Below are 25862 nucleotides of genomic sequence, written 5' to 3'. Positions count from 1 at the left end.
CACTCTGTTTGGGGCGGTTTGCTTCGCAGTACAATCGTTTCCCTTATCTGCAGTTTTGCTTTCTGTGGTTTCGGTTACTCGTGGTCAGCTGCGGTCCAAAGATATTAAATGGAGAATTCCAGAAGTAAACAATTCATAAGTTTTAAATTACGAGCCATTCTGAGCAGTGGGATGAACGCTCATGCTGTCTGCTCCATCCTGCCCGGCCCATGGACCACCCCTTTGTCCAGCGTATCCACACTGTACACGCAGCACAATAAGATATTTTGAGAGAAAGAGCACATTCACTTAACTTTGATTACCGTATGTTGTTATAATGGTCCTATTTCTTTTAGTTATTATTTTTAATTTCTTACTGTGCCTAATTTATAGGTTAAATTTTATCATAGGTCTGATGTATAGGAAAAACATAGTATAAATAGGTTTCAGTACTATCCATGGTTTCAGGTATCCACTGAGGGTCTTGAAACACATCCCCGTCAGATAAGGGAGGACGGCTGATATAAATAACTGAGACATAACGGTACCTACTCTGAGGGTTTGCTATGAAAATCGAATGAGTTAATAAGTAATAAGTACGTGGAACACACTTGCACGTAATGAGGGCTCGACACACAGAACAGGGGTCTGCCGCCGTTACTCGTTTCTGCCTTCTGAGTTTTCCCGTCCACGTCACTAAAACTGCTCTGTTCAGAGCAGCAAGATCTCAACGTGAACTCGTTTTCCTCCTTTGGCCTCTTGACACTACACCGTCTGCTTTTCCTCCTAAGTCACTGAATTCTCCTCTTCTGACTTCGTGCAGCTTCTTCCTTTTCTCCCTAACCCCTAATGGCTGCTCAGCCCTCAGACCCCTGTTCTCTCCCTCTCCTCCCTCTCAAAATGAGCTCATCAGCTCCCAAGGATTTATTTCCCAGGTACTGCCTGCAGTATGTCACAGCTTTACAACCACTAACTCATTAAATTCTTATAACGGCACTTTGAGGGGCTATCCTTACGCCCCATTTGAAAGATGGGGAAACTGAGTTACAGAGAGGTTCAGTAACTCATCCAAGATCCCACAGTGAGGACTGGAACCCAGACCCCCATGCAACTGGACTCTATGTCTCGCAAATAAGATTTCTCAGCCTCAGTACTATTGATATTTGGGGGGCCGACCTGGGCCTTACAGGATATTTAGCAGCGTCCTGGTCTCTACCCACTACATGCCAGTAGCACACCTCTCCCTCCTGCAGTAACAACCAAAAATGTCTCCACACATTGCCAAATGTCCCCTGGGAAGACAGAGTTACTCCCTTCATTTCAGGAACCACTGGGCTGGCCACCCACTATTCCGAGCTGCCTTACACCTCCAGTGTCACATGGCCCAGTCAGAACTCCCCAGAACCTGTTCCCTCCCAGCCTTCCCTTCTAAGCAAATGATACCCCAACTCATACAGGTCCCTCAGCTGTAAATGTAGTCATCATCTTCCATCCTTTCGTTCACTCCCCCTCCCCCATCCAATCCGCCAGCAAGTCTGGTCAGCTCGACGACAAAAGTGTGAGCTGGATCCACTGTACCCGACTCCTAGTCTAGGCCACCAACGCTTCTTGCCAGGACACCTTCACCAACCTCCTCCCCGCAGGACTCCTTGCTGCCACCTCCATCACCCTCAAAGTCTGATCCTCACAGAGCAGCCGGAGGAAATGCTTAAACCACCGATCTGCTTAAACCCACCCAAACTTCCCACCACATTTAAACTCTGCACGCGCCCCACAGCCACTCGACCGAAGGACCCTCCTCCCAAACCTCATACCCCATCGTGCTCCCTTCACTCCCTCGCCTTCCACCAGCAGGTCCGTGCTGCCCACAGGGCCTTTTCCTTCCCAGAGCTAGCTCCTCCTCCTTCAGCTCTCAGCTCTCCTTGACCACCCTCCAGAGAGCATGCCCCTTGTGGTTTTCCTCATCTTGACCCCTGATTTCATCTGCAGCATTTATTATAACGTTTCATTGACTTGCCTGTTTACTGTCTGTCATGGGTTGAATGGTGCGCCCCACCCAAAAGATATACCCACATCAAATCCCTGTGAATGTGATGCTATTTGAAATAAAAGAACTTTGCAAGATGTAATTAATCACTAAGGATCATGAGATGAATCATTCTGGATTATCCAGGTGGGCCCTAAATCGAATGACAAGTGTTTTTGTAGGAGATGCACAGACAGACAGAGGAGACAGCCATGTGAAGATGGAGGCAGAGGCTGCAGCGGCACAGCCACGAGCTAGGGGATGCCTGGAGACACCAGGAGCTGGAAGAAGCAAAGAACTGATTCTCCCCTAGAGCCTCCAGGTGGAGCAGGGTGATGCCAGCACCTGGATTCAGGCCTCTGGTCTCCGGCAACGGGAGACAATGCGTTTCTGTTTTAAGCCATCCAGTTCGTGGTACTTTGTCACAGCAACCATAGGAAACAAATACACTCCCTTGTGCCCCACGAGGCTATGAACTCAGGCGGGCAGAGAGTTAATCTGCTATGTTCTTTCCCATAACCCAGCAATCAGCACAGAGCCTGCTGCTGATAACAATGTAAATGAATATTCTAACTCAAAGAAACTCTACATCTCTTCTTCGCCATCCAAGCCAGCAAGCGTTTATGTGTTTATGTTATTTGGAGCTCTCTGAGTTAGAAGCTCACTCTAAAACAGGGATTCTCTCAGCCAGAGGTGGTTCTGTCCCCCAGGGGTCATTTGGCAATGTCTGGGGACATTCTGTTGTCACAACTCTTGGAGGAAGAGAGCCATGGCATCAAGTGGGTAGAGGCCCGGTATGCTGCTCAACACCTTAACGATGCACAGGGCAGACCCCAGGACAGAGAACAACCTGGCCCCAAATTTCAGCCTTGCTGACACTGAGAAACTTTGGACCAAACTTAGTACTTGACGCCAACGTAGACATGAGTTGCCTCCCACCGCATCTATTCCCCGCTGTGCCAACAGCCCCCAGCTTTCCCTGCATAACGTCCCCCTCGCCCCTCTTGGTCCAGCTCCTTTGGGTAGAGATGACTTCGCCCCCAACTCCAGGAGTGGGCAAGTGACCTTGGCCTGACCAAGAGCATCCCATTCTCCCAGACACAGGAGTGGACATGTGGCCCGTCCAAGAAAATCATGTCCAGCGAAAGACAGATTTTGGCTTGAGAGGCCTTTAAATCGACCCTCCCATTTTCCGCTGGACATAGAATTGTGGAAATACAAATGTGGAGCAGCTGGTCACCCTCGTCTGCCTCCATGAGGGGAAGGAATGACTGAGAATGAAGGAAAACACCCAAAAGAGCAAAGTGAAGAGGTTAAGGGGGGTGGGGGGCGCGGTTTCCCTGAGACAGCGTCTGAGCCCCTGGATCCAGCCAGACTTAAAGGCATTTTCTCCCAATCTTTTTAGTTACGTGAGCTAATAAATACTTTTTTGACTAAGCGAGCCTCAGCTGGATATTGTCACAAGATCTAAGGCACTTGGTTAAAACATCTATAGACTAAGCTCAGAATTTCCTCAAACCTTAAACTTCCCCATCTGAACATCCCTCGTTTATCCCACTGTTTCCGAGGGACCTGACTCGCAAGTTCCTCCTAAAGCTCAGGTCACAGAATGCCTCCCTGACATCGAAGAGGGACAGTCCCTCTCCGCATTGTGGGGAGAGCTTTAGAAGACCAGCTGTGCTCATCCAGCATGCCCTCGGGGCCTGTCCACTTCCTAGCACCATTAGTATTAGCAAGGGAAACAAACAGAACTCCTTTTGGCCCCTCAAATATGCCCCAACCCCCCCGCACACACACACACTCAGTTGGCATGTTGCCTCCTCCAGGAAGCCCGCTCAGATTATATCTGGAGGTTCCCTCTCCTCTGCACCCTCAATGCGCTGGGGTCCACCCGCCCATCACTGAATGTATTGTAACCACCTATTTTCTCATCTATTTTCATGAGCTGCATGAGGGTCTGTATCTCATTTATCATGTAATTCTCCACCACCTGGCATATGGCCTACTACAAAGAAATGTCTATGACGGGGGCGGTATTATCGCTATTATTATTACCACCATTATCATCATCACTTTCCCCATTTTAGATGAGACTTGCCCAAAGTCACACAACTAGGAACTCGTAGAGGTGGGGTTGGTACTAGGCAGTCCACACTCACCACTGCTAACCCACTACCACGAAGCAATCATCAGCAAGCGCTCAATGAATGCTGCCTACGTCATGGCTCGAGCAGCAAGCTCTCTCTACAAAGGGCCAGAGTCATGATTTTGTGGGTACGCAAGTCATAGGGTGACTATTCATCCAATGAAACCAGCCATGGACAGCATGTCAGCATGGTCACACATGGCCATGGCCATGACCATGTATCAGCTAAATTCTGTTGACAAAAAGAGGCAGACAGCCCACGAGCCGCACTGTGCTGACCCCTGTATTAAATGAATGACGAAAGAATGAATACTTGATAAATATTGATTGAGCACCTACTATGTGCTAGGCGCTCGGGATACAGTTTGAGAACCAAACAGACAAAAAGCCTCGCCCCGACATTCCAGCAGGGGAAGCAGATAATAAGCAAATAAGTAAAATCTGTGGTAGGTCAGAGGGTGCTGAGAGCTATGGGGGGAAATTAAACAAGGCAGGGAATGACAGTGAGCAGTCCTGCAGAAGGAAACCAGGGAAGACCTCTCTGATGAGGAAGCTGAAGCAGGTACGGAACACTCACAGTGAGTATCTGGAGGAAGAGGGATCTGCGAGAAAGAACAGCATGTGCAAAGGCCCTGTGGCTGGATCGAAGCCGGTGGGTTCCAGGAACAGTGAGGAGGCCCACGTGGCCGGAGTAGAGTGAGGGGGAGAGAGGAAGGAGAGGAGGGCTGGGAGGAGGACAGAGGCCAAACCTTCTAGGCCGAAGCGGGCATTTTGTATCTTGCACCAAGGACAACGGGGAGCCCTGTGAGGGATGGGAGCAGGGTGGGGCCAGGGTACTCCAGCGTCCTCTGTGAAACTCTGAGGGTGACAGTTCCCAGAACTGGACCCAGGCCAGTGAACAGAATGGAATAGAAAAGAAGGCACAGCGTCTGAACCTCCCAGGCTTCTCGTGTCCCTAGCAGACACGTTGGGATGAAGTCTTCCAACCAACACGGCCCAACTTACTTTGCTGAGATTCGCTTGCACCCAGGCCCTCCACCCTTAACCGAATCCCTTCCCCCCGGCTTTGGTTCAGGTCGTCCTCCTTTCTCATCCCACCAAGGTTTCCTCCAAGCTAGCGCCTTCCAGACCTGCATCTCTGAAGCTAGCCAGGCGTCGTCTTGGCGTTCGATGGCATTAACTTCTCTATATCTACCCAAACCATTTCCTTGTCCTCCCTGGCTCCCAGCTAAACTAGATTCCCAGTCTCTCCCGAAGTGGGATGGGACCGTGTACTGAGATGTAGCCAGTGGAACAAGAATGGAGGTGATGGCGCCCCTTCTCGTGCTGGCCCAGGAAAGCCTCCCTGGCCTCCCTTCTAACGCTTCTTCCTCGTCCTCGGGATGAATAGAAAAGACTCCCAAGGGCTTGAGGGAGGGTGAGGCCACGAGATGGAAGCAGCCTGGGACCTTAAAGAACCTTGGAAAGAAAGGCCACCCTCTCCAACTCCCAGTTGACCCGAACTGGACTGTGATGTGAGCAAGAAGTAAATACTTATTGTCAGTGAAGCAATGCAATTTGTCACAGGAGCTAATATCACATATCCTGACTTATAGCACATCCTTCAGCCAACTTGGACCCACTGGAATCAAATTAACAAAGAGAGCGACTTCCATTAATTTAGCACTTTTTATACATCTGTCAATCACACGACCACCATGATAGAAATTTAACTTACCTTATCACATTTAATCTTCACACAACCCTCAAATAAAGGTGCTATCCACATCTCTATTTTATAGACAAGACAGTCAGGGCTCAGATAGGTTAAGTAATTTCTTTTTCTCCAAGATCACAAAGCTAGTAACTACCCGAATTGAAATTCAAACCGGCCTAATATATAAAGAGCTCCAGAAAAATCAACAAGAAAAAAAAGGCCAACAGTCCTAGAAGAAAAAAAAAAAAAACAATGGGCAAATGATATGAACAAATGTTATTTCACCGAGAGAAAATAAAAATACCTCTTAAACATAGGAAAAGAGAATCAATCTCGCTCAGAAAAAGAGAAATGCAAATCGAGCCATTATGAGCCTCCGTGTATGTCCCATCGAGTTGGCAAAACTCCAAGAGCTTGACAACAGAACAGTCTTTTGGAAAGGCTGCAGAAAACAAGCAATTTCTCTCCTAGTGGTGGGGTAACTGGAACGACCATATGGGGACCATCCCATGCAGACGACAATTCGCTCGTATGAAAAACACAGACTCATCTGATCTGAATCAGCAAACACTTCTGAGAATTTATCCCGTGGACATACCCGTGGACATTACTGCCATACATGTATGGCAGTAATAGTAACATTCACATGTAGCCAGGTACTTTTCTAGGTTCTTTATAGTAACTCATTTATCCCTCACAAAAATGCTTTAAGATGGAGATGCATTATCTCCCTTTTACAGATGATGAAACTGAAGCACAGAGAAGTTAAGTAACATACCCAAGGTCACAAAGAACAGAAGCCAAAAAATGATTTATGGTCAAGTTTATTGATTGCAGTAAGCTTGTCAGAACAAAAGCATGGCACGATCCAGATGTCCACAGATGCGGAGGTGGAAATACACGATTCCCCCCAGTCGAGCAACAAAGTAGAGACAGTTTAGAGTAATTGTTAAGAGTCAGGATCCCGGGACCAGCCTTCCTGGGTTCAAATCTCAGCTCTGCCACTTTCAGGCGGGCCCGGAGTAAGTTACATAATGGCTCTGTGCTCAGCCTCTCCTTATGAAAGATGAGGATAATGATACTATCCACCTCAGAGATTGTCGTGGAGATTAAACGAATCATTGTACAGAAAGCGTTTGACCAGGGATCGGGGAGCTTTTTCCACATATGTCTGGAGAACAAATACCTTCAGCTCCTCAGGCTAGAGAGCCTCTGTCGCAACTACCCAGCTCTAGTTGTAGCTGGAAATCGGCCCTCCACAGTACAGAAATGAATGGGCGTGGCCATGTGTCAATAAAACTTTATTTGTAAAAACTCTCTGTGGTCCAGCTTTGGCCCTCCAACTGCAGTTTGCTGTCTTCTAGTTTAGACTCATGCCTGGAACACAGTCAGTGCCATGTAAGTGGTTTGTTAAATAAATGAACTACCTGGAACATCACGTAGCCATTTTCAGAAAGGTATGAGGACAATCTCTATGTACTGATCTGGGAAAGTTTTCAGGATGATTATTAAAGCAATGAAAGAGGGTAAAAAGCAAAAGGCATTATGTGCCATCTTTCATGTAAGTAAGAACCTGAATTCCTATTTGCTCATGTTTGCATAAAGAAATTCTGGAAGAATGTACAGTCGACTTAAAAAAAAGTAGTTACTTATGGGGGAATGTAGGAACTGGGTATCTGAGGGACAAGACTGGAGGTTAACATTTTTCTCTATATGCCTTTTAACGTATTTTAATACTTGAATGATATGAGTGTGTTATTTAACCAATTAAAAGACTCTATTGGGCTGTCACTTGACTGGGTTTCTTGACGTCAGCACTGTTGACATTTGGGGCAGGATAATTCTGTTATGTGTGGTATTTGTAGGATACTGAGCAGCATCCTGGGTCTCTATCCACTAGATGCCAGCAGCATCTCCCAAATATGACAACCAGAAATGTCTCCAGCCATTGCCAAATGTCTCCCGGGGGAGCAAATTCCCCCAGTTGGAAACAACTCCCCTAACCCGACTCCTACCTGCCATGTTATGCTGCCCACCCTCCCGCTATTCCACATCCTTCCTAAATATACTTTTCAGTGAAGGTTTATCAGGTATCAGACACTGGGCTAAGCAATACTGAAATATCACAAGAGTCCACCCCAAAAAAAAGGTGCTATTTTTTCTCTACTGTTCCACAGATGGGAAAACTGAAGCTCAGGGAGGTAAACCCAGAAAGTGCTGGCTCCTCCAAACCAGCACCCCCCAGCCCACTCTGCCGTTCTAACTCTTCCCCACTCCCTTCTCTGACGGTGCCAGGGGCACCAGCATCCACTGAGCTGGGGACCTTGACAGCATCTTGGCCCCAGTGCCCACCCCCACCCCAAGTCTAATCAGCTGCCGCGTCCTGGTGGATCTTTCCCACAATGACTGTCACATTCGTCTCTTCCTCTCCCTTGGCCTTAAAGTGTCATCTCTGCAACCCAGAATTTGGAACCCCACAGAGCAATGAAAGAGAGTTGGGGTGTCTGGTTGTCACCGTGGCCACCTATCACAGTATCATCCTCTCTCTCTGAGCCTCAGATCTGAGGGACCATCCAGCTTGAAGACCGCCTCCGATCTGACCTCACCCATGAATCATGTCCACCAGCCAGGCCACTCACTGCCCTGCGGTACGGCGCAGCCCGCGTGGGCACCCCAAGGCCTTCACATTGATTGGCGGCACCCCTGCCATGAGCAAGGTTTCCCCAGATCCGTTCGGCTCATCGCTGCGCTTTCCCCAGGACTCCGCTCAGATGTCACCTTATCGGCGAGGCCTGAAAAGTGTGACCCCCACACTCCAGAGCCCCCCGCCCTGCGCTGTGTTCTCCGGAGCGCCCTGGGCTCCTGGTGCTCTACGCCTCCTCACTTGCTTGCTGCCTGTCGTGTCCCCACTAGAATGCAGGCTCCGCAGCACGGGGCTCCGCGTGTCCTTTCCCACCGCCTGGGAACCAGGCAGAGGTCCGGCACCCGTCATAACTGTTGATGGATGACTGAACCAATGAACGAACGAACGAACGAACGAACGAACGAACGTTTAAATATGCTCTTCCCAGCCTCTTTCCTAGAAACAATGGAGCAAAAGCAGGAGAACTATGAAAAGGAAACGTGAGAGACTGGGAAGCATCCCAATTGCGTCCTAACTCCAGCCTCCGCAGCTTGGTTTATGCCGCGGACCCCTCCGCCCCACCCCCCACCCTCGGGAGCACCCTCCCTTTGCTCTCTCGCTCCCTGCTCCCTCCGCGCCCGTGGGCAGTCCAGGGCTCTGCTCACATTTGTTGACAGCATCCTCCCTCTGGCTTCAGGTTGACTACCATTTAGCTCCCCGCATTGCGAAAGGGGGCATGGGATTGCGCTTCAAATGGGGACGAAGTGGGCAGCAGCAGGAAGGCACAGAGCCTCCGAGAGGGGACGGGGAACACTCCTGCCCAGGCCTGACGCAGCTGGGTGGAGGAAGCCAGAGAAATAAGAACGTTCCTTCTCACCCTTCAGAGCACAGCACAAATGTCCCCTCTCGCAGAAAGCCTGACTCTCCCAGACAATGTCTTGCATTCGATCCAGGACTCCCAGCCCAGAGGTTTGTCCCTCTACCCCAGTCCTGAGAACAAGGGGTTGGAGGTGTCTGGTTTTGTCTCCCCCAATCTGCGAGCACCTCGAGGGCCAGGCCTGGGCCGGGGTTCTCTACATTTTCCAGAACAGAGAATAAGAATGGTCCCTGGAGTCCCTACAGCTGCCGTCCTGGAGACTATGCCACACCCCCTTTCCTTTCGTCAGAGAACCAGCTTTCGGCAAGATGCATGCAGGTCTGGAAGTTCATCCTTAAGTCCCTCCACCTTCCCATTAGCTGATATTGAAGCCGCACTGGGGGCCTCGCCTCCCCACAGACCTGGGCCCTGACAGCTCCCACCTTCGTGTGCTGGAAGCCAGAAGGAGACAAGCGGATGCAGGCAAATTTGGGATGGCCTGCTGTCAGAAGGGCTGGCCGTGGGGGGAAGGGGCCTCTGGGGCTCCCTCACTTTGTCAAGAAGCCCTGCTTGGGCTAGGAAGAGTGGGCCACCCCTCTCCGCCCATGGCCTTGTCCTCAGGAAACACCCCCAGGGACCCCCGTGGGCCCCACCCCCTGAGCAGTCACTTCCCCTCCGCCACTGCACATGGCACCTCAGACCAGAGAGGAGGTGATGGGGCCCCAGCTGCTCCGCGCGCCGTCCCAGGAGAGGCCCCACCACCAGCTCTCAGCTCCTCTAAGGCTTTCATCCTGCATAGGGCCTAAGGGCCCAATCATGTGTCCCCTCAGACCCCTGTGGCAGGCCGGGCAGCCCCAGCCACCACGCAGCAGCGTATACCACTTGAATCCAGCACCTAGGCAGCCATAGGGAACCAGAAAAGGTGCTACAGAGAGAGCATCCAATCCCGTTACCGCCCCCACCCCGACCGCATTCAAATAGGGACTCGAATGCATTTCCTGAGCCGGGGGCGGTTACAGTCAAATCCACCTCCTCCTGGACCCTTTGCCCTAACAGAGAAATCTCCCCCAAGAAAGAGCAGCTATTTCTAGGCTCCCAAACCCAGGACGATCTCAGGGGCTCAGGATCAGGTCCTGCCTCAATGTCCCCAGTGGGGATGGAGGGAGCTAGGACGAGCAGAGCCCCAGGACACAGCCCCCCCACCCACGCTGCGCTGCCCGGGGCCCAGGCAGGAAGCCAAGGGGAAGGAGATGTGAGGGGAAGGAAGGGGCCCCGACTGGAGGAGGAGACACATGTGGGGAAGGAGGAGGAGGGGCCCCCTCCCCCATAGCCAGAATCTGGGGTAGAGGGGTTCAAAGAAAACCTCGGGTGCCCTGTTGGCTACCCGGGCGGGGGCGTTCCTAGGCGACCCCTCAAGACTCCCAGACCGTGGCATCTGGGTGCCCGAATCCCATTGGAGTCGGCCTGGGGCTTGGGAGCGGTTACCCACCAGCCTGCTAGTCCTCAGCCTAGATCTGGGCTCATTCCAAGCCCATGAATGCATTCCTCCTAAGGTAAGGTAGGTCACCCCAGAATCTCAGTGTTACCACCCATACATTCCCCCTGTTCCCATGCCGGCCCAGAGGTAGAGTGCACTCACCCAGCCTGGGAAGACCCCCACTTCCGACCCTCCGCCCGCCAGCCCAAAGCGGGCTCACCTGGGACATCTGGGGGCGCAGGTTGACCTCGCGTAAGTTGATGGCGTGGGGCAGCAGGTTGTTAAGCAGCTGGCAGAGAAGGACCCCATCCCGAAGGGCCTGCGCCAGCTCGCACACCTGGGCCCCGTCCCAGGTCACGCGGTGGCTGGGCGGCAGCACCCGGCACTGGATCAACCAGTGGGTACACTGGCGCCACAGCTCCATGGCTGCTGCCTTTCCCGGGCCGGCCCGCGCACCCTCCGTCCTCCGCCACCCGCCTGCCCGCCTGCTCGTGCTTCTAGCTACCACTTCCTCTTCTTTGCCTGTAACTGTCGCCCGGAGATGGGGTGGAAGAGGAGGAGCCGTGGGGGTGGGGGCGGGGGAGCACCTGCGGCCCGGCCCCGCCCCGCCCCTTCCACGCGGGACCTCTCCCACCAACACAACACCTGGGCACCTGGGAGGGGGAAGGGCTGCTAGTGGAGTCAGGCTCACTAAACTGAGGCCGGCTGGCTTCCTCCATATCCAGCTCTTGAGCAGTAACAACTGAAAGGACTCGAAATCCGCCCTCTGCTCACTCCTCCCTTTGCCTCCACCCTGGTCCAGCCCCATCATCGCTAGCCTGGACCAGTGCTGTCTCCTCCGCCTTGGTCCCCGCGCTCCCGCCCTCTCCTCCTGAAGCTTATCCTTCCCACAGCCGCCAGAGGGCGCATGGGAGCACCTGAGTCCAGTCAGGATGTCCCTCCTCTTGTCACATATCTTCCTCATTAGGGTAAAAGTCCTCCCTGCAGCCCACACGGCCCTATATGACCTGCCCGCCCTAATCGTCCCTGTCCTCACCTCCTTCACTCCCCCTTCGCCCTCACCCACTGGCTCCAGCCACCCCGGCCTCCCGCTGTGCCTCCTAGGCGCCAGGCCAGTCCTACTCCGGGCTTTGGCACGTGCTCTGCCTTAGGCAACTTCGTGGCCAGCTCTCTCACCACCTACAGGTCTTTTTGCTCAACGTCGCGGTCTCGTGAAGTCTTCCCAAACCTCCCCATTTCAAATCGCAGCCTTTCCCCTACCCTATCACACCCTATCCCGCTTCCTCATCAAACCTGATGTTTTATTGTACTTATTTCTCTGTCTATTTAGAAATGTGCGTCTCTCGTCTCCCACCAACACCCCCTCCATGCCGGAACCCCTCCATGCCGGAACCTCTCCCATGCTGGAACCCCCCAGCACCTGTCTATGTGACATGCTAAACAAATATTTGTTGAATGAATGCATGAATGAATAAATGAATAAATGAATAAACAAACAAACAAACGGTTGAAAGCTCTACTGGCTCTGCCTCCGATACTTATCCCAAATCCATCCATTTATCCCCATGGCCACCACCATCTCTCTCCTTACAGACTTCGTTAGTGTCATTCGTTAATTCATTTGCTCGGCAAACATTTACTGTCTCCATGGCCCTTATCATCATCTGAAATCACCTTGCCTATGCGTCTCTCGCCCTACCTCCACCCCGCTAGACTCTGAGCAGCCTACCCTGCCCGCTGCATCTCTCTCGGCACCCTCTGCACGTCTTCAATTCTTGTAACCGCTAGGAGGCGCTAGGCCCCTTCTCTGGATATACCCTCCACCCTCTGACTGAACCAAAACTAGGAGGGAGGGGGTCGAGGCAAAGACGCTCCCCTTGGCCCCTCCCAAGCCTGGAGACTCTTTCACATTGCCGGGCGGGGGCGGGGGGCATCCTTGAAATTCCCAGCTCTGCGATCCTACAGGCACCAACACTTTTCAGCCCCAAGCATCCTTGGCTCTCTGTGCGTCGATTTCCTCATCTGTAAAAGGCGTGACGGTTTAGAATTACGCCAGGGATCAGAGATGGTGCGACTTCAAAGACAAAGTCGAGGAAGACAGGATGCCTTTCTAGGGCTCCGGGTTTGAATCCCCACTCTCCCGCTCACAAACTGGATCGAGCCGGGCAAATGGCTTAGCTGTCCCGTACCTCAGTTTCTACATCTGAAAAATGAGGGTAATGGGTGGTCTATGCAAAAATCAGACGCGTCGAGGTAAGTCAAGCAAGCAACACAGCCCTGGCAGTCAGCGCTCAACGAATGTTAGTTGCAACTATTGTCTTCTCCTTCTTTCTTTCCCTTCTTTGCTTTTCCTTCCCTCCTTTTCCCCTTCATAAACGTGGCCAGGGCCTTCTGTCTCTTGTTCCAGATCCCCCCACCTCCTTCCACCTAGGAAACTACCCGAATGTCCCCCTCAAGCCTCCCCAGAGTCTAGCTCAGCTCTACGGTGCTGTCACTGGGGGAGGCTGTCGTGTTTTCCTGCATCTCTCTCCACAAAAACCCGACACCCAGCTGTGGTTCCGTACCCGGAAACCCACGGGGACGGTCGGGAGGAAGCGCACCCCTCCACGTCACGGCTGCCACCACCCCTGCCGAGCAAGAAAGCCCATAGGGGCCGCCCCGCCCCTGCCCGGAACCCTGGAGGAGGGGAGGAGAGGGACACCCCGCTCCCGCGCCCCAAGGGACCAGGGATGCTTAGGGCCAGCCTGAGGGGGATGCAAGGGCCAAATTCTAAGGAGCGAGACTGAGAGAGGGACTGGGAGCTGAGTGGGCGAGTCGGAGGAGGGCGGGGCGACATTCTAAGGGGACCGGCCCGTTTTAAGTGACAGACGGAGTTTCCCAAAGGGGCGTGTTCTATGAAGCAGAAGGTTTTATCCCAAGGAGGCGTGGTTAGTGCAAAGAAAGTTCTGAGGGGGCGGAGCGCAAGCGAGGGGGCGAGGCGAAAGCCGGGGAGGCCGCCGTTGGGGGCGGGGTCCGAAGGGGGCGGGACCTTTCCGAAGGGGGCGGGACCTTGAGGGCGGGGCCAGGTACGGACTCGGTTCTTAGGCGGCGCCGCCGGGGAAGGCGAGACCCGACTGGGGCCCGCAGGGCGGGGCGCGGAGCCGCAGAGCCTCAGGCTTCCGTCTGGCCCCAGCCCCTTAGGAGCTCCGCAGGTTTCCGCCCAGGTGAGTGAGGGCCCCCGAGAGGATCCAGAGCCAGGGTATTATTGGGGTGGGGGTCCTCTCCTCTCCAGGTAGGGCCACCGGCTCGCGGGGAGGATCTGAATGTCTGTCCACGCGCGTCCGCGGACGTACAATGGGCCGCCAAGCTGCACGTCACCCGGATCCGTGTACCTGGGCGTACCTGGGCTACCTGGGCGTACCCCTCTAAGCGTGTTTCCTGGGCAACACGGACAGCCTTCCTGCTTCCATTTTTGCCTGACCGATCTTTTTAAACCACAAACCAGATCGTGCCCCTCCCTCTCTTAAAAGCCTTCCATAGCTCTCATTCCATTCCACTGAGATGAAAATTTAAGGTCCACCAGTTCCTGCAAGGTGTCACCTCTGCTGACTTCACTGATCTACACTTAGCTCTTTGCTCACTGCATTCCAGCCACCCTGGCCTCCCCGATGATGTCAGATGTAAAAAGCAAGCTCCATCTCACCTCCAGGCCTTTGCACTTGTAAACCCCACTGGAGACCACTGTTTCTCCAAATCTTGGCATAACTGCCTCCTTCCCTTCACGGAGGTCGCAGCGCCAGTGTCACTCTCTGGGACAGCCCTTCCTGACTGTGCTGTTTAAACTCGCCTGCCCTCTGCAGCCATCTTTATCCCATCCCCCTGCTTTACCACCCTCATTGGTTACTCTTAGAATTTATTCTCGTTTTGTTGTGCGTCTTTTCCTCAAGATGGCACAGGGCAAATCTCTTTCATCGCTGTATCTCCAGGGTCTAAACCAGCGTCCAGTAAGTGCTCAACCAGTCGGGTGTTTGCTCAGTGTCCAGTTTGAGTCCTCATGTCCACCCGCGTCCATGTGTCTATGCGCGGGTGGCTGCCGCCTGCAGTGTGTACACACGTATATGGTCTATGGAGTATGAACGCCCCCTCCCCCTTTCCCCACACTTACCCCTACCTCAGCCTCTAACCCTTCCTCTCTCCCCTGCCCAAATATCCAGACATTTTTCCAAAAGACACAGGCAGGAGGAAGACTTAGCCTGGGGCTGACCTGTGCCCACCCTGAGCTCCTTCTACCCCCAACTAACCAGAGTTTTGTCACTGACCCACCTCAATGTCCACTAAGGGGGGCATGAGACAGAGGAACCTGGGGTTAGGGGACTCATAAGACCAAGGCCAGACCTAGCCCAAGTGAGAAACAGGAAGTACACAGACATCCAGGAGACACACCTGGCATTCAGGTATGCAAGGGCCTGCCAGGAGCCAGCAGGCCCAGCTCCCCGCCCCTAAAGCCACCTAGGGCCCATCTGGGAACTTCCTGCCTCTTTCTGGCCCTCAGCGGAGCTGACTCAGGCTATAAGAATCCTGGTCCTATTTTCCTTCAGCCCCTGGCCAGGCCCAGAAGAACTTGAGGGGTGGGGACAGTGAGGAACAGACCCCCCGCTTCCCACCCATCCGGGGCAGATTCTTTCCACCAGATAATTGAGACGGTCCTGTGCCCTGATCAAGGGAGTCCCAAAGTGTTGGAGACCTAAATTTGACCATAATAATAACTAAATATTTCAGTTCCAAAATTGCATTTGCTAACTTTTCTACAAAAATCTGACCTTCCAACATCGTTAAATATGGTGCTACATTGGAAAGCCATGTATGCGTTAGATTTTCTTGCCTTCTAAGAATCCTTGCACGTGAAGCTATGAGACATTAGAAATTGAAATCACCTCCAGCCTGGAATGTTCGTTCACCCCGAGAACCACCTCACAGACTCCTCCAAAACCCTTCCGGCCATTACCAACTGGGACCTTCCCAGGCCACCCAGTAGAAAATCTTAACTGCACCACTTCATACCGCATCCCAGGTCACATTTGTCTGCTTAGCTCTCTCGGACCTAACTACTTCCTCATCCACTCATTTATTTTCTTAATTGCCGTATCCCCCCAAGGCAGCTCCCCAAGGGCAGGGTCTCCCATCTCTTTTGTTTACTGCTGGGTCTCAAGCATCTCGAACAGCATCTGGCAACACAGTGGTTGCCTCATAAATATTGGTCTGAGTGAATGAGTTAATTAAATTTCTACGACATGGAACATTATGTCATCTGCATAAAACGCTATTACTTTCGAAAGCAGTGCATTGATCTTCTCCCATTGCAAGGATACGAGTGAATGCGTGTCTGTTTCCATGAAGTCACAGCCAATTCTAAATTAAAGTTACTCGTAGCCCAATTGTGTGTGTGTGTGCGTGTGTGTGTGTGTGTGTGTGTGTGTGTGTGTGTACACACACTGTTGACCCTTGAACAACACGGGCTTAAACTGTGCAGGTCCACTTACACGCGGACTTTTTTCAGTAAATACATATGGTGCTGTTGATGTGTTTCCTCTTCCTTACGACTTTCTTAATAACGTTTTTTTTCCTCGGGCTTACTTTATCTTAAGAATACAGTCTATAATACGTATAACATACAAAGTATGTGCTATTTAACTGTTTCTTATTGGTGAGGCCTCCAGTCAACCATAGGATATTAGTAGTTAGTTTTGGGGGAATCAAAAGTCGTATACAGATTTTCAATTGCGTGGGGTCAGTGCCCCTAACCCTGCATTGTTCAAGGGTCCACTCTAATCTGACATATATCTATATCCATATTTCTGCCATATAGATATAATCTGATTATGAGTAACTTGTTTAATTTAGAATATAATATATATTTATATAATATATGTACACATACAGAGAGAGAGCTGCATTTTAAGGTTTGATAGGATGTGGGCCACTGTCTCCAAAACTAAGAGGAACATGGAACAGTTGACTCGGCCACTCAGGAAGCCGGAATAATTATTCCCATTTTACAGATATGGAAGACTGAGGCCCGTTGATAGTGCAGAACTCAGCCCCAGCACCACCGCCCCCAAGAGCCCCATGCAGGTGCCACAGGATGGAGAGGACTTTGCCAGCCAACCCTGGTACCACGGCCCCTTGTCCCGCCAGGTACCTTCTCCTGCAGGGCCTTAGCACCATCTGATGGGAACCCCTCCCACCCTCGACCTGCTGGGAACTCCTGGGTCCTAGATGAGGGATTTAGGGTTAAGGGGTTAAGGTCTATTGGAAGGGCTGGCTGGGGGACTGGGGACTATCTAGAAACTTGATTGGCATAGCATGTCACTCCCTCTATTTAAAGCATCACTTTCTTTGGGATAGTGTTGGAGATGGTAACGAAGATTGAAGAGGGCCCTGGCCCCATCAGAGCACTTCTTGGCTCTGCGTGGCTCTCTCTCTGTGGGTCTCAGGCACCTGCAGTCACCAGGGCCCTATATCCCTCTCAATTCAAGGCTCCCCACCCCCATCTCCAACTCAGGCATTACCCTGAGGAGTCCTGGGACCCCGGGCATCCAATCAGATCATGATAGGCAGTATAGTTTAGTGGTCAAAACCCCACACCTTGGAGCCAGACATCCTGGGTTTACATCCAAGCCCTACAATTTATATTCTGTGTGACCTAGGTCAAGATATTTTGCCTCTCTGCGCCTCAGTTTGCCCATCTATAAAATGGAGATAATAGTACTTACCACTTAACCTGGGTAAAGGGTTAAATGAGTTCATATATTTTACACCTGAAACAACACCTGGCATAAGTAAGGGCTGTACATGTGTTATTATAGACTCCACGTATTGTTCGTGTGTCCACTGCATGTATTGTTCAGCCCCCAGCCCCCATCACCAGCTCTGCTTCGCCTCTCTGGTGTCAGAGCCCTCAGCCTCGGTTTTAACACCAGCCACCATGGCTGGCATAAGACAGCTTGAAATTTTTTATAAAGGAGGGTTTATGAGCCACACTCCATTTGAAAGGATCCAGCTAATGGTTTATCTTGAAGCCACATTTGCATAGCAAGCCCAGTGTATTTACTCAGATTGGAAATTGCGTCAGTCGGCATCGGCATCGGCTAGCAGCTGTAACGAACATTCCCAAGATGTCATTGCCTAAACAAAATGCACGTTTAAGGACTCGTTCACACCACAGTCTGAAGCAGTTGAGGAGTAGGGCTGCAGAGCTCCAGAAATCAGTCAGAACCCAGGCCCTTTTCTATTTTGTGGTGCCGCCTTCCTCCAGGGCTTTGGGGACATCAGCTGAAAGATAGCGGACAAATCCTGTAGGATTTTGAAGGAGGATTTTATAGGCCAGGTATGGAAGGTCCCCATTGTACTTCTGCCCTCATCCCATTGGCCACATCTTATCACGTGATGGCTCTAACTGCAAGAGATCCTGGGAAATGTAGTCCAGAGGTGTGCCCATGAGAAGAGGGGAAATGATTTAGTGCAAAACTCCCAGGTCTCCGGTGTGGCTTTTCTTGGGTGAGCGTGGCGAGTCACTGTTAACTACTGGTATGGGCTCATGCCTAAACCCCTTGCCTCCTGTCCTCCATCCCCAGAAGGCAGAGGCTCTTCTTCGGCAAGATGGGGACTTCTTGGTTCGTGCATCTGAATCCCATGGAGGCCACCCTGTGATCTCCTGCCGCTGGCAGGGCTTGGCCTTACACTTCGAGGTTCTCTGTGTGGCCCTGCGTCCGCGGCCAGGCCGGCCCGCAGCCCTCTTTCAGCTAGAGGATGAGCGTTTCCCAAGCCTGCATGCCCTGGTTCACAGCTATGTGAGCGGCCAGCGTCCGCTGACCCAGGCCACCGGGGCTGTGGCCTCCAGGCCGGTGACACGGCAAGAGTCCATCCGATGCAGCTTTAGTGAGGACACCCTCCTAGACAGCCCAGCTCGTGTAAAGCTGCTCAGGTACTCACAGGCCCCATTCCACCCCGGCAACAACCGACACCCCCGGGGTTCCTCACCTCGCCAACATTGACACTTGGGTCCAGGTCGTTCTCGGTTGTGGGGCCATCCCGTGCATTGTAGGATGTTAAGCAGCATCCCCAGGCTCTATCTCCTAGATGTCCGTAGAATCCTCCCCACCCCAACCCTAAGTTGTAACAAACAAAAAATGTCTCCTGAACTTGCCAACTGTCCCCTGGGGGGTAGAGCACCCTGGTTGAGATCCAGGGACCCCCAGTGACTGGAGGTAGGGGTCTGGGGGCATTGGTGGGGGCTGCCTTGCTCAGGCTGGGACTACACATCTCCCCCATCTCTATCCCCCAGGGATAGGAAGTGGAGTGACAGTCAGCCTGCAGGTTTGGAGCTTGTGGGGCAGTCAAGAGAAGGCCACTCTGGACCAGGTGAGGGTCTGCCAGGACAGCCCATGGCTGAGATTGCTCTGCCCCTCACTCCCTGAGTGACCTTGGGCAGGCGACTTAACCTCTTGGAAAACAGGGATAACGATACTCTCAAAGCTGTCACGGCGGTTAAAAAGCACATAGGAACTGTGTAGGTGCTTAAAATGAGGCTTTACAATTATTCCCAGAAGCCCTACATGTTCGTATCGTGGCTGACCTGTCTAATACGCCACTTGCCCATCTCACTGGTCACACAGTCGTCCTCTCAGTTGCTAGAAACTTTCAAACTTGTTCCTGCCTCGAGGCCTTCGCGCTTGCCATTCCTGCCACTGGAAAGCCCGTTTCTCTAATCTTTTCCTGACTGCTTCTCACCTAACATGACTTCCTCAAAGCAGCTGACCCCGATCATCCTACCTGAAGGAGGTCTCGCCCTCTTGCTCGTCCGGTCTTCCTCATCTGCCCTGACCGCCCCTCACCCCATGCAACATGAGCCCTCCCTGCATGCCAGGGACCATCCTAGGTGCTGAGATATGTCAACGAACAAGAGAGACAAAGATCCCTGCACAAGTGGAGCCAACGTCCTGTTAGAGGAAATAAACATGCCACAAATTTAACAAATGACATCGTTCGAAGGTTAGGGAAAAATGGACCAAGAGCAATAAAAATAAGTCAATTATGTATGGTTTGGGGTAAAAATTTAAAGTACAACAGAGGAAGGGAGATTTGAAGACCCCGTGGAGAAAGATTTTAAGGAGGTAAAAAAGGGAAGGATGTGGGTAAGTGGGGGGCGAGAGTGGCCCAGGCAGAAGGAAGAGCCATTGCAAAGGTCCTGGGCCAGAACAGGAGTCTGAATTACTCATTCCACCAAAAGGAGGTAAGTGTAGCTAAGCAGCGGGAGTGAGAGGAACTTCAGAGACAGATCCGGGGCTCAGGGCGCGAGGTCTCTTTTGGCTACTGCGAGGACTTTGGTCCCTCCACAGAGTGAGCTGGGGCCCTTGGGAAAGTGTTAAGCTCCTATAATAGGGTCTAATTAAATGCTTCATAAACACACAATCTGTCCAAAGTCTGGGTGCAGTTTAAAGTTCTAATAACCTCGGAAATAAACATGCCACAAATTTAACAAATGACATCATTCGAAGGTTTGGTAAATTCTGTTGCTTTGATGCTTATGTAGTTTTGTGAATTTTGATTAATATATATTTTTACTTTTATTCTGTACCATCTTCAATCGGAAGGACAAAAACAAAGTATTCAGATTTAAAACGTGGTATTCAGAATTCACAAAACGACATAGGTGTCAAAGAAAGCTCACTTTCAAACCATTGGTAAGTATGAGGCATTTACACTGGGGAAGCTGTGAAGGTTGGAAGTCGCAGCAGGACGGGCAGGAGCACCCGGCGACGGGCTGACTGAGTGGACGACGCCAGGACCCGCCCAGCTATCTTCTCCATGTACCTCCTGCACCCTGTCTCGTGTGACCCCTAGGAGCCTCTGCCGTGCCCACGTTTGCCCTGCGTCGGATGGGTAGTGACCCTGTGTTGCTGAAGACCTCAGACCCCCTGGGGTCCATTGCTGACAGCCTCTGGGCTTCGGATGGGCAGCTTCACACCAAGATGCCAACCAAGCCACCTCGAACACCCCCACTAGTGCTACCCGATGCCTCTGGACGCCCCCCAACATACTGTGAGCTGGTGCTCCGTGTGCCCAGTGCCCGGGGAACACCCTCTGGCCACAGCTGCCCAGAGCCAGAGACCCCCTGGTGGGAGACCCAGGAGGAGGCAGAGGACGAGAGATGTTTTGCAAGACCACAGGCACAGGTCTCTTTCTGCCCTGCTGACAACCCCTCCAGCCTGCTGGGCCCCCAGAATCGGCCCCTGGAACCAAAAGTCCTACATATTCTCCGTGGCCTGTTCCTGGAGCACCATCCTGCCAGCACTGCCTGCCACTTGCTATTGGCAGACTGCCAGGTCAGTCACCTACCAAGACCCTCCTCCCCAGGCAGGTGCAAGGCTCAGTCGCACCTCACACCCAATACTCTGTTCACCTGTCCTCCCCACTCTCCCCTCAACCTCATCCCCAGGCCACAGGCCTACTGGGAGTGACCAAGGCTCAGAGGGATGCCATGGGGGTTGCCTCTGGCCTGGAACTGCTCACACTTCCCCATGGCCATTGCTTGAGGTCAGAACTGCTGGAGAGGTGAGGATCTCCAACACTCCCCTATTCACGGCCCCTGGTGGGGGGAGGGGGGCAGGCAATGCCCCTTCCCGTCCCTCCTCACCCCGAAATACACAGCCTTCTACTGCCCCCAGAACCTTGCCCTCCGCCTCCACAGGCACGAGGCACTGGTACTGGCTGGCGCGCTGGCGGTGCTGGGCTGCTCAGGGCCCCTGGAGGAGCGCGCGGCCGCCCTGAGGGGCCTGGTGGAGCTGGCACTGGAGCTGCGGCCAGGGGCAGCGGGGGACCTGCCTGGACTGGCCGCAGTCATGGGCGCCCTGCTCATGCCGCAGGTGCATGGGGAGCAGGGATGGGGATGAATCCCGAGTTCAAGTGATGGGAAAGAGGGAAGAGGAGTCATGCTCGAGGTTCTCACCCCAGGTGTCCAGGCTGGAACGCACATGGCGCCAGCTCCGAAGGAGCCACACCGAGGCAGCGCTGGCCTTCGAGCAGGAGCTGAAGCCGCTGATGCGGGCGCTGGATGAGGGCGCCGGTGAGTGGCATCATTTGGAGTGGAGCATCAACTAACTCTAAACCAAAATCCTAATCCAGCCTTAGGCCAAATCCCTGCTTCTGTCATAAGCTCCTCCCCTTCACCAAGGCTCCGCCCCTCATCCTAGGCCCCACCCTCTCTCAGGCTCCGTCCCTGCCCTACGCCAGCCTTGACCCAGCCCAGGTCTGCGCTAGGCTCAAGCCTGTGTCTGACCCAAACACCGCCAGTTACTTCGGTCCTAGGTGCTTGGCCCAATGTTCCACCTTCTCTACCTGTCCCAAGCCCAGTCCAGACCCTTCTCCCCACAGGACCCTGCGACCCGGGCGAGGTGGCTCTGCCTCACGTGGCACCCGCGGTGCGCCTGCTGGAGGGTGAAGAGATCCTGGGGCCGCTGGACGAGAGCTGCGAGCAGCTGCTGCGCACGCTGCAGCGGGCGCGTCAAGTGGCCCGGGATGCGCCCAAATTCCGCGAGGCAGCGGCCCGGCGCCTGCGAGGTGAGCGCCGGGCTGCCAGGGGGCCCGACTTTGGGAGCACCCCATGTGCTCTAACCCGGTGCCCCCACACTAACCGGGCTATAGACCAGAGCCTCCCACCAGGCCTTCCAGAATGTCACCCAAACTGGGACGGCTTCCCCCAGTGGCTTCCAAGCCCTTGCCACAACCAACTGTGCCCTCCACCCTAAAAGGGGTGATCCGCCCCCTGGAGTCACGCCCATGGGGTCCCACTTCCTCCCAAGCTTGTCGTGCACGGGTGGCCTGGCCCCCAAATCCCGACCCCGCAGTGGCTCCGTCTCTAGGCACAGCCCCTAAGGCGGGGCCCCTTAGCAGTTCGAACAGAGCGCCCCCATCACCCTAGCAGAGCCTACCTCCACGGAGCCCCTCCCTCTCACATGCCCCCTCCTCCCACCCCTCCTACTCCCCCATCCCCCACCGCGCTAGGTCAAAGTCCCAGGGGAGAAGGCAGTGTGAAGCGGGGCGAGGAGGGGCGAGGCGGTGCTTGGGCCCCCCGCCGCTAGCGCACCTGGCCCCGCCTCCAGGATTTCGGCCCAACCCAGAGCTGAGCGAGGCCCTGACCACCGGCTTTATGCGGAGGCTGCTCTGGGGGAGCCGGGGCGAGGGGGCGCCACGGGCTGCACGTTTGGAGAAATTCCAGCTCGTCCTTAGTGTCTTGTCGCATCGCCTGGAGCCTGACCACTGAGAACGCAGTTCCCCTTCTTCACAGTGGGACACGCAGACTCCAGACGGAGACCAAGGATGTCATCCCTTGCTCACACAGCCAGACAGGGTGGGGACCCCGCAGCCTGACTCACTGAAGGGAGGAAGGCCCGGTTCGCAAGAACCCAGCCTGCCCCCTAAAAATATACAGGGATCCTGGGGTGAGGGGCAGCCTCCTCCCCCACACCGGAAGACCCAGGGATCCGGAAGCCCTAGATGCTCCCCCACCCCCACCCCCACCCCATCCCACAGGTGGTGCCTTTTAAAACTGATGTGACTTCTAGCGGCTCACTTGTCCTATGTGTGCCTGCCTTCAACATGAAAGTGAGACCGTACTTCCTAGGGGTTATCATGGGAATTAAAGCTTGATGTTTAAACGAGATCCCGGGTAGAGAATGTCTGGCATGCAGTAGGTGCTCAATAAGTGCTACCTGTCCTCGGTAAGCCACCATGAACACGGAAGGGGTGATGTTTGGTGCCCTTCTCCCTATACTGGTCGCAGACAAGGACCCAACTCTCAGGCAGGGACAGGGCATGTCCAGGGTGTGCCCGAGTTCACCTCCCCTTCCGCGTTACCTGTGTGGCCTGTAAGGAGTATAGTGTTTGAATATCCAGCCCCAGTATCTAAATAAAGCCTGGACTCCAAGAACTTTACATAATTTTTTTTTTATATAAAACAACACAGCCGTAGCCGAGTGGCAGGAAGAAAAGATTTGAAACACGAGTATGTACATCAGTGGCAGAAGGCACAGCGGGTCCGTCTGAGGTGGGACGTGGGGTGGGGGTGGGGGGCAGCAGGTTACACAGGTCTCAGCTGAAGCCACGGGGGCAGAAATAAAGTGCGTAGGTCCTGGGGCCCTCGTGGCCCAGAAGCAGCAGCCGATAGCTCCCCCTCTCCCCACCTCTGGCAGGGCTCAGTTGAGCGTGACTCGGAGGTAGGAGGTGGGCACGTAACCTTCACCTCCCTGTTTCCGCCTGACCCGAGTCCAGCCGTCGCCCTTGTCCTCTTCCATGAGACTCAGGTCTTCACCCTCGGCCATGGAGATGGTGCCCTCGCTGGACCCTGTCATGAGGGTGGCGGTGGGCTCGGGTCTGCTTCAGGTGGGTTTAAACAGAGCCAAGCCCGGCACCCCCTCCTCCACCCACGCAACTGATACCTTCAAAGTGATAGATGGCCACGCAGTGTCCTATAGGGGACACAGGCTCCTCCTCAAAATCCTCATCAAACTCCGTGTAGATGGGGGTGTCCTGGCTTTCCTCCGAGGGGGGCTCTTCAGAGCTGGCAGGGGAGGGCAACGCAGGTGAAGACAGGCTTCCTGCGCGGGTGGGTGCGGGTTGGTGTCGGGCTTACCTCTGGCCGCCCGGCTTACCTCTCCTTGTTGTCCTGTGACTCGCTGTTGCTGCTGCTGCTGTCCGGTGGGGCGCTGGCTGGGGGGTCTGGAGGCCGGGCATGCCGGCTCAGGCTGTCCCCTCGGTTGCTCAGGACCCGGCTCTCGGCTTCCGCCAGCCAAGCCTGAGAGGAGGGGACCACGCAGTCAGTTCCAGGGCAGGGCTCCGGGGTCAGCCCACTCTGGGCTCGGATGTTTCCTGAGATCACCCATGCACACCCAAGGCTATGATGAGAAACAGCTGGAGCCCCCCCCCACCTCCCTGTCCCCCAGGCGGTGACTCAGCTAGGCCGGCCAGCCCCCGCCCCTCCCCAGGGTCTTTCCTGACCTCATATTTCTGCACTTCCAGTTTCAACCGTTCGATGTTGTTCAGGGTTTCTGCGATCCGCGGCTCCAGGCTGGCGGGGTCCCCCATCTGCGGCGTCTTCTCATACACGCCCTTCATTTTCTTCAGGGCCTCCCTAGGACCAGATGAGAAGGAACAGCCCCACGAGTTATCAGGCAAAAAATAAGGGCTTTGCTTCAAGGAGCAATTAGCCTGATAAGACGGTGGTTAAAGTTCAAATATTAGTGCTTCACTGCCTGGGTTCACATCCCAGTGGGGCACCCCCGAGTTGTTACGGAACCTGTTTCGGTGTGCTAACCTCGAAAATGGGGAGGATACACATATCTCATGTGAGTGGTTATGAAGATTAACTGTAACCTTTACTCAGATACACGTGGAGTACCTTCTGCATAGCAGACACTGTTCTGGGCATCATAAATACGGTGCTAAATAAGACAGAAATACTTTCCATCTTGTTCACAGTCTCTCGTGAAAACTCAGAACTCCCGTGAACCCATGGAAAGGGTTTGGAATAGCACCCGGCATACAGTAAGTGCTCTATAAATGCTAGGTCCCGTGAACCCATGGAAAGGGTTTGGAATAGCACCGGCATACAGTAAGCACTCTATAAATGCTGTTATTCTTATCATTAGTCCCCAGGCCCTATTTCCTCCACAACTATATATACAAGCAGTAGTAGTTCGAAGCATTTCTGAAATATGTCAAACCTGGGTTCAACTTCTTTCCAGTCCTAATATGATCCATGTTACAGATGCAGAAACTGAGGCACAGGGAGGCGAAACAGCTGGAATTCAAGGCCAGTCTGTCTTGACTCCACAGAACACCCCTTAAACCCCAACACCATATAAACTCGGGAACTACAAAGTTCTGAATGGAAGTTCATACCAATAAAAGCCGTTTTATACAAGAGATTTTGTGTAAATGGCAAAATATAATTTGGCTGCCGGGCCACAAGTGGCCGACGTCATCCCCATTATGTAAGAGAACTAGGAAGACGATCTTGCTGC

The 25862-nt window shown here is 53.4% G+C and overlaps 3 protein-coding genes and 1 long non-coding RNA gene across 13 annotated transcripts in view; 2 read left to right on the top strand and 2 right to left on the bottom strand.

Annotated features, from left to right (window-relative positions):
• Nucleotides 1-11278, bottom strand: part of VAV1 (vav guanine nucleotide exchange factor 1) — a 54483-nt gene extending 43205 nt beyond the window's left edge. Inside the window, exon 1 of the mRNA XM_006904153.1 lies at nt 11024-11278. Coding sequence (XP_006904215.1) covers nt 11024-11227 — 204 coding nt within the window. The 5' untranslated portion in view covers nt 11228-11278. The remainder of the gene's footprint in view (nt 1-11023) is intronic.
• Nucleotides 11279-13867: 2589 nt separating this feature from the next.
• SH2D3A (SH2 domain containing 3A) lies at nt 13868-23503 on the top strand. 6 transcript variants are annotated; one of them, XM_015585502.2, is made up of 10 exons: nt 13868-14006; nt 16842-16977; nt 18417-18766; nt 19127-19203; nt 20686-21167; nt 21281-21396; nt 21533-21707; nt 21796-21907; nt 22216-22401; nt 23129-23503. In XM_015585502.2, the coding sequence occupies exons 2-10, from the start codon at nt 16909-16911 to the stop codon at nt 23209-23211; spliced, it is 1650 nt and encodes a 549-aa protein (XP_015440988.1). In that variant the 5' UTR covers nt 13868-14006; nt 16842-16908; the 3' UTR covers nt 23212-23503. The 6 variants fall into 6 exon arrangements, with proteins under 6 accessions (XP_015440988.1, XP_006904214.1, XP_015440977.1 ...); XM_006904152.3 differs by having other exon boundaries at nt 22944-23503; XM_015585491.2 differs by lacking the exon at nt 23129-23503 and having other exon boundaries at nt 22216-23082.
• Nucleotides 23504-23768: 265 nt separating this feature from the next.
• TRIP10 (thyroid hormone receptor interactor 10) overlaps nt 23769-25862 on the bottom strand; it is a 9317-nt gene continuing 7223 nt past the window's right edge. For 4 of the 5 annotated variants that reach the window (XM_015585517.2, XM_006904150.3, XM_025043577.1 and 1 more), the window contains exons 11-14: nt 24838-24970; nt 24492-24634; nt 24279-24400; nt 23769-24184 (exon numbers count right to left, since the gene is read on the bottom strand). In XM_015585517.2, the coding sequence (XP_015441003.1) occupies nt 24036-24184; nt 24279-24400; nt 24492-24634; nt 24838-24970 (547 nt within the window). In that variant the 3' untranslated portion in view covers nt 23769-24035. The remainder of the gene's footprint in view (nt 24185-24278; nt 24401-24491; nt 24635-24837; nt 24971-25862) is intronic. The other variant, XM_015585520.2, reaches the window with a different exon arrangement.
• On the top strand, nt 24977-25764 carry LOC112475947. The gene is made up of 2 exons (XR_003044924.1): nt 24977-25383; nt 25607-25764. It is a non-coding gene; the product is annotated as an uncharacterized LOC112475947 (long non-coding RNA).

Source organism: Pteropus alecto, unplaced genomic scaffold, assembly GCF_000325575.1.
Source record: "Pteropus alecto unplaced genomic scaffold, ASM32557v1 scaffold30, whole genome shotgun sequence".
Lineage (NCBI taxonomy): Eukaryota > Metazoa > Chordata > Mammalia > Chiroptera > Pteropodidae > Pteropus > Pteropus alecto.
This window is presented reverse-complemented; position numbering and strand designations above follow the sequence as displayed.

Coding starts and splice junctions, on each gene's coding strand:
- SH2D3A (XM_015585491.2), top strand. CDS start 16,909: ATGCAGGTGCCACAGGATGGAGAGGACTTTGCCAGCCAACCCTGGTAC. Junction 21,168..21,280: donor TGCTATTGGCAGACTGCCAG/GTCAGTCACCTA, acceptor CCTCATCCCCAG/GCCACAGGCCTACTGGGAGT. Junction 21,908..22,215: donor GGCGCTGGATGAGGGCGCCG/GTGAGTGGCATC, acceptor TTCTCCCCACAG/GACCCTGCGACCCGGGCGAG.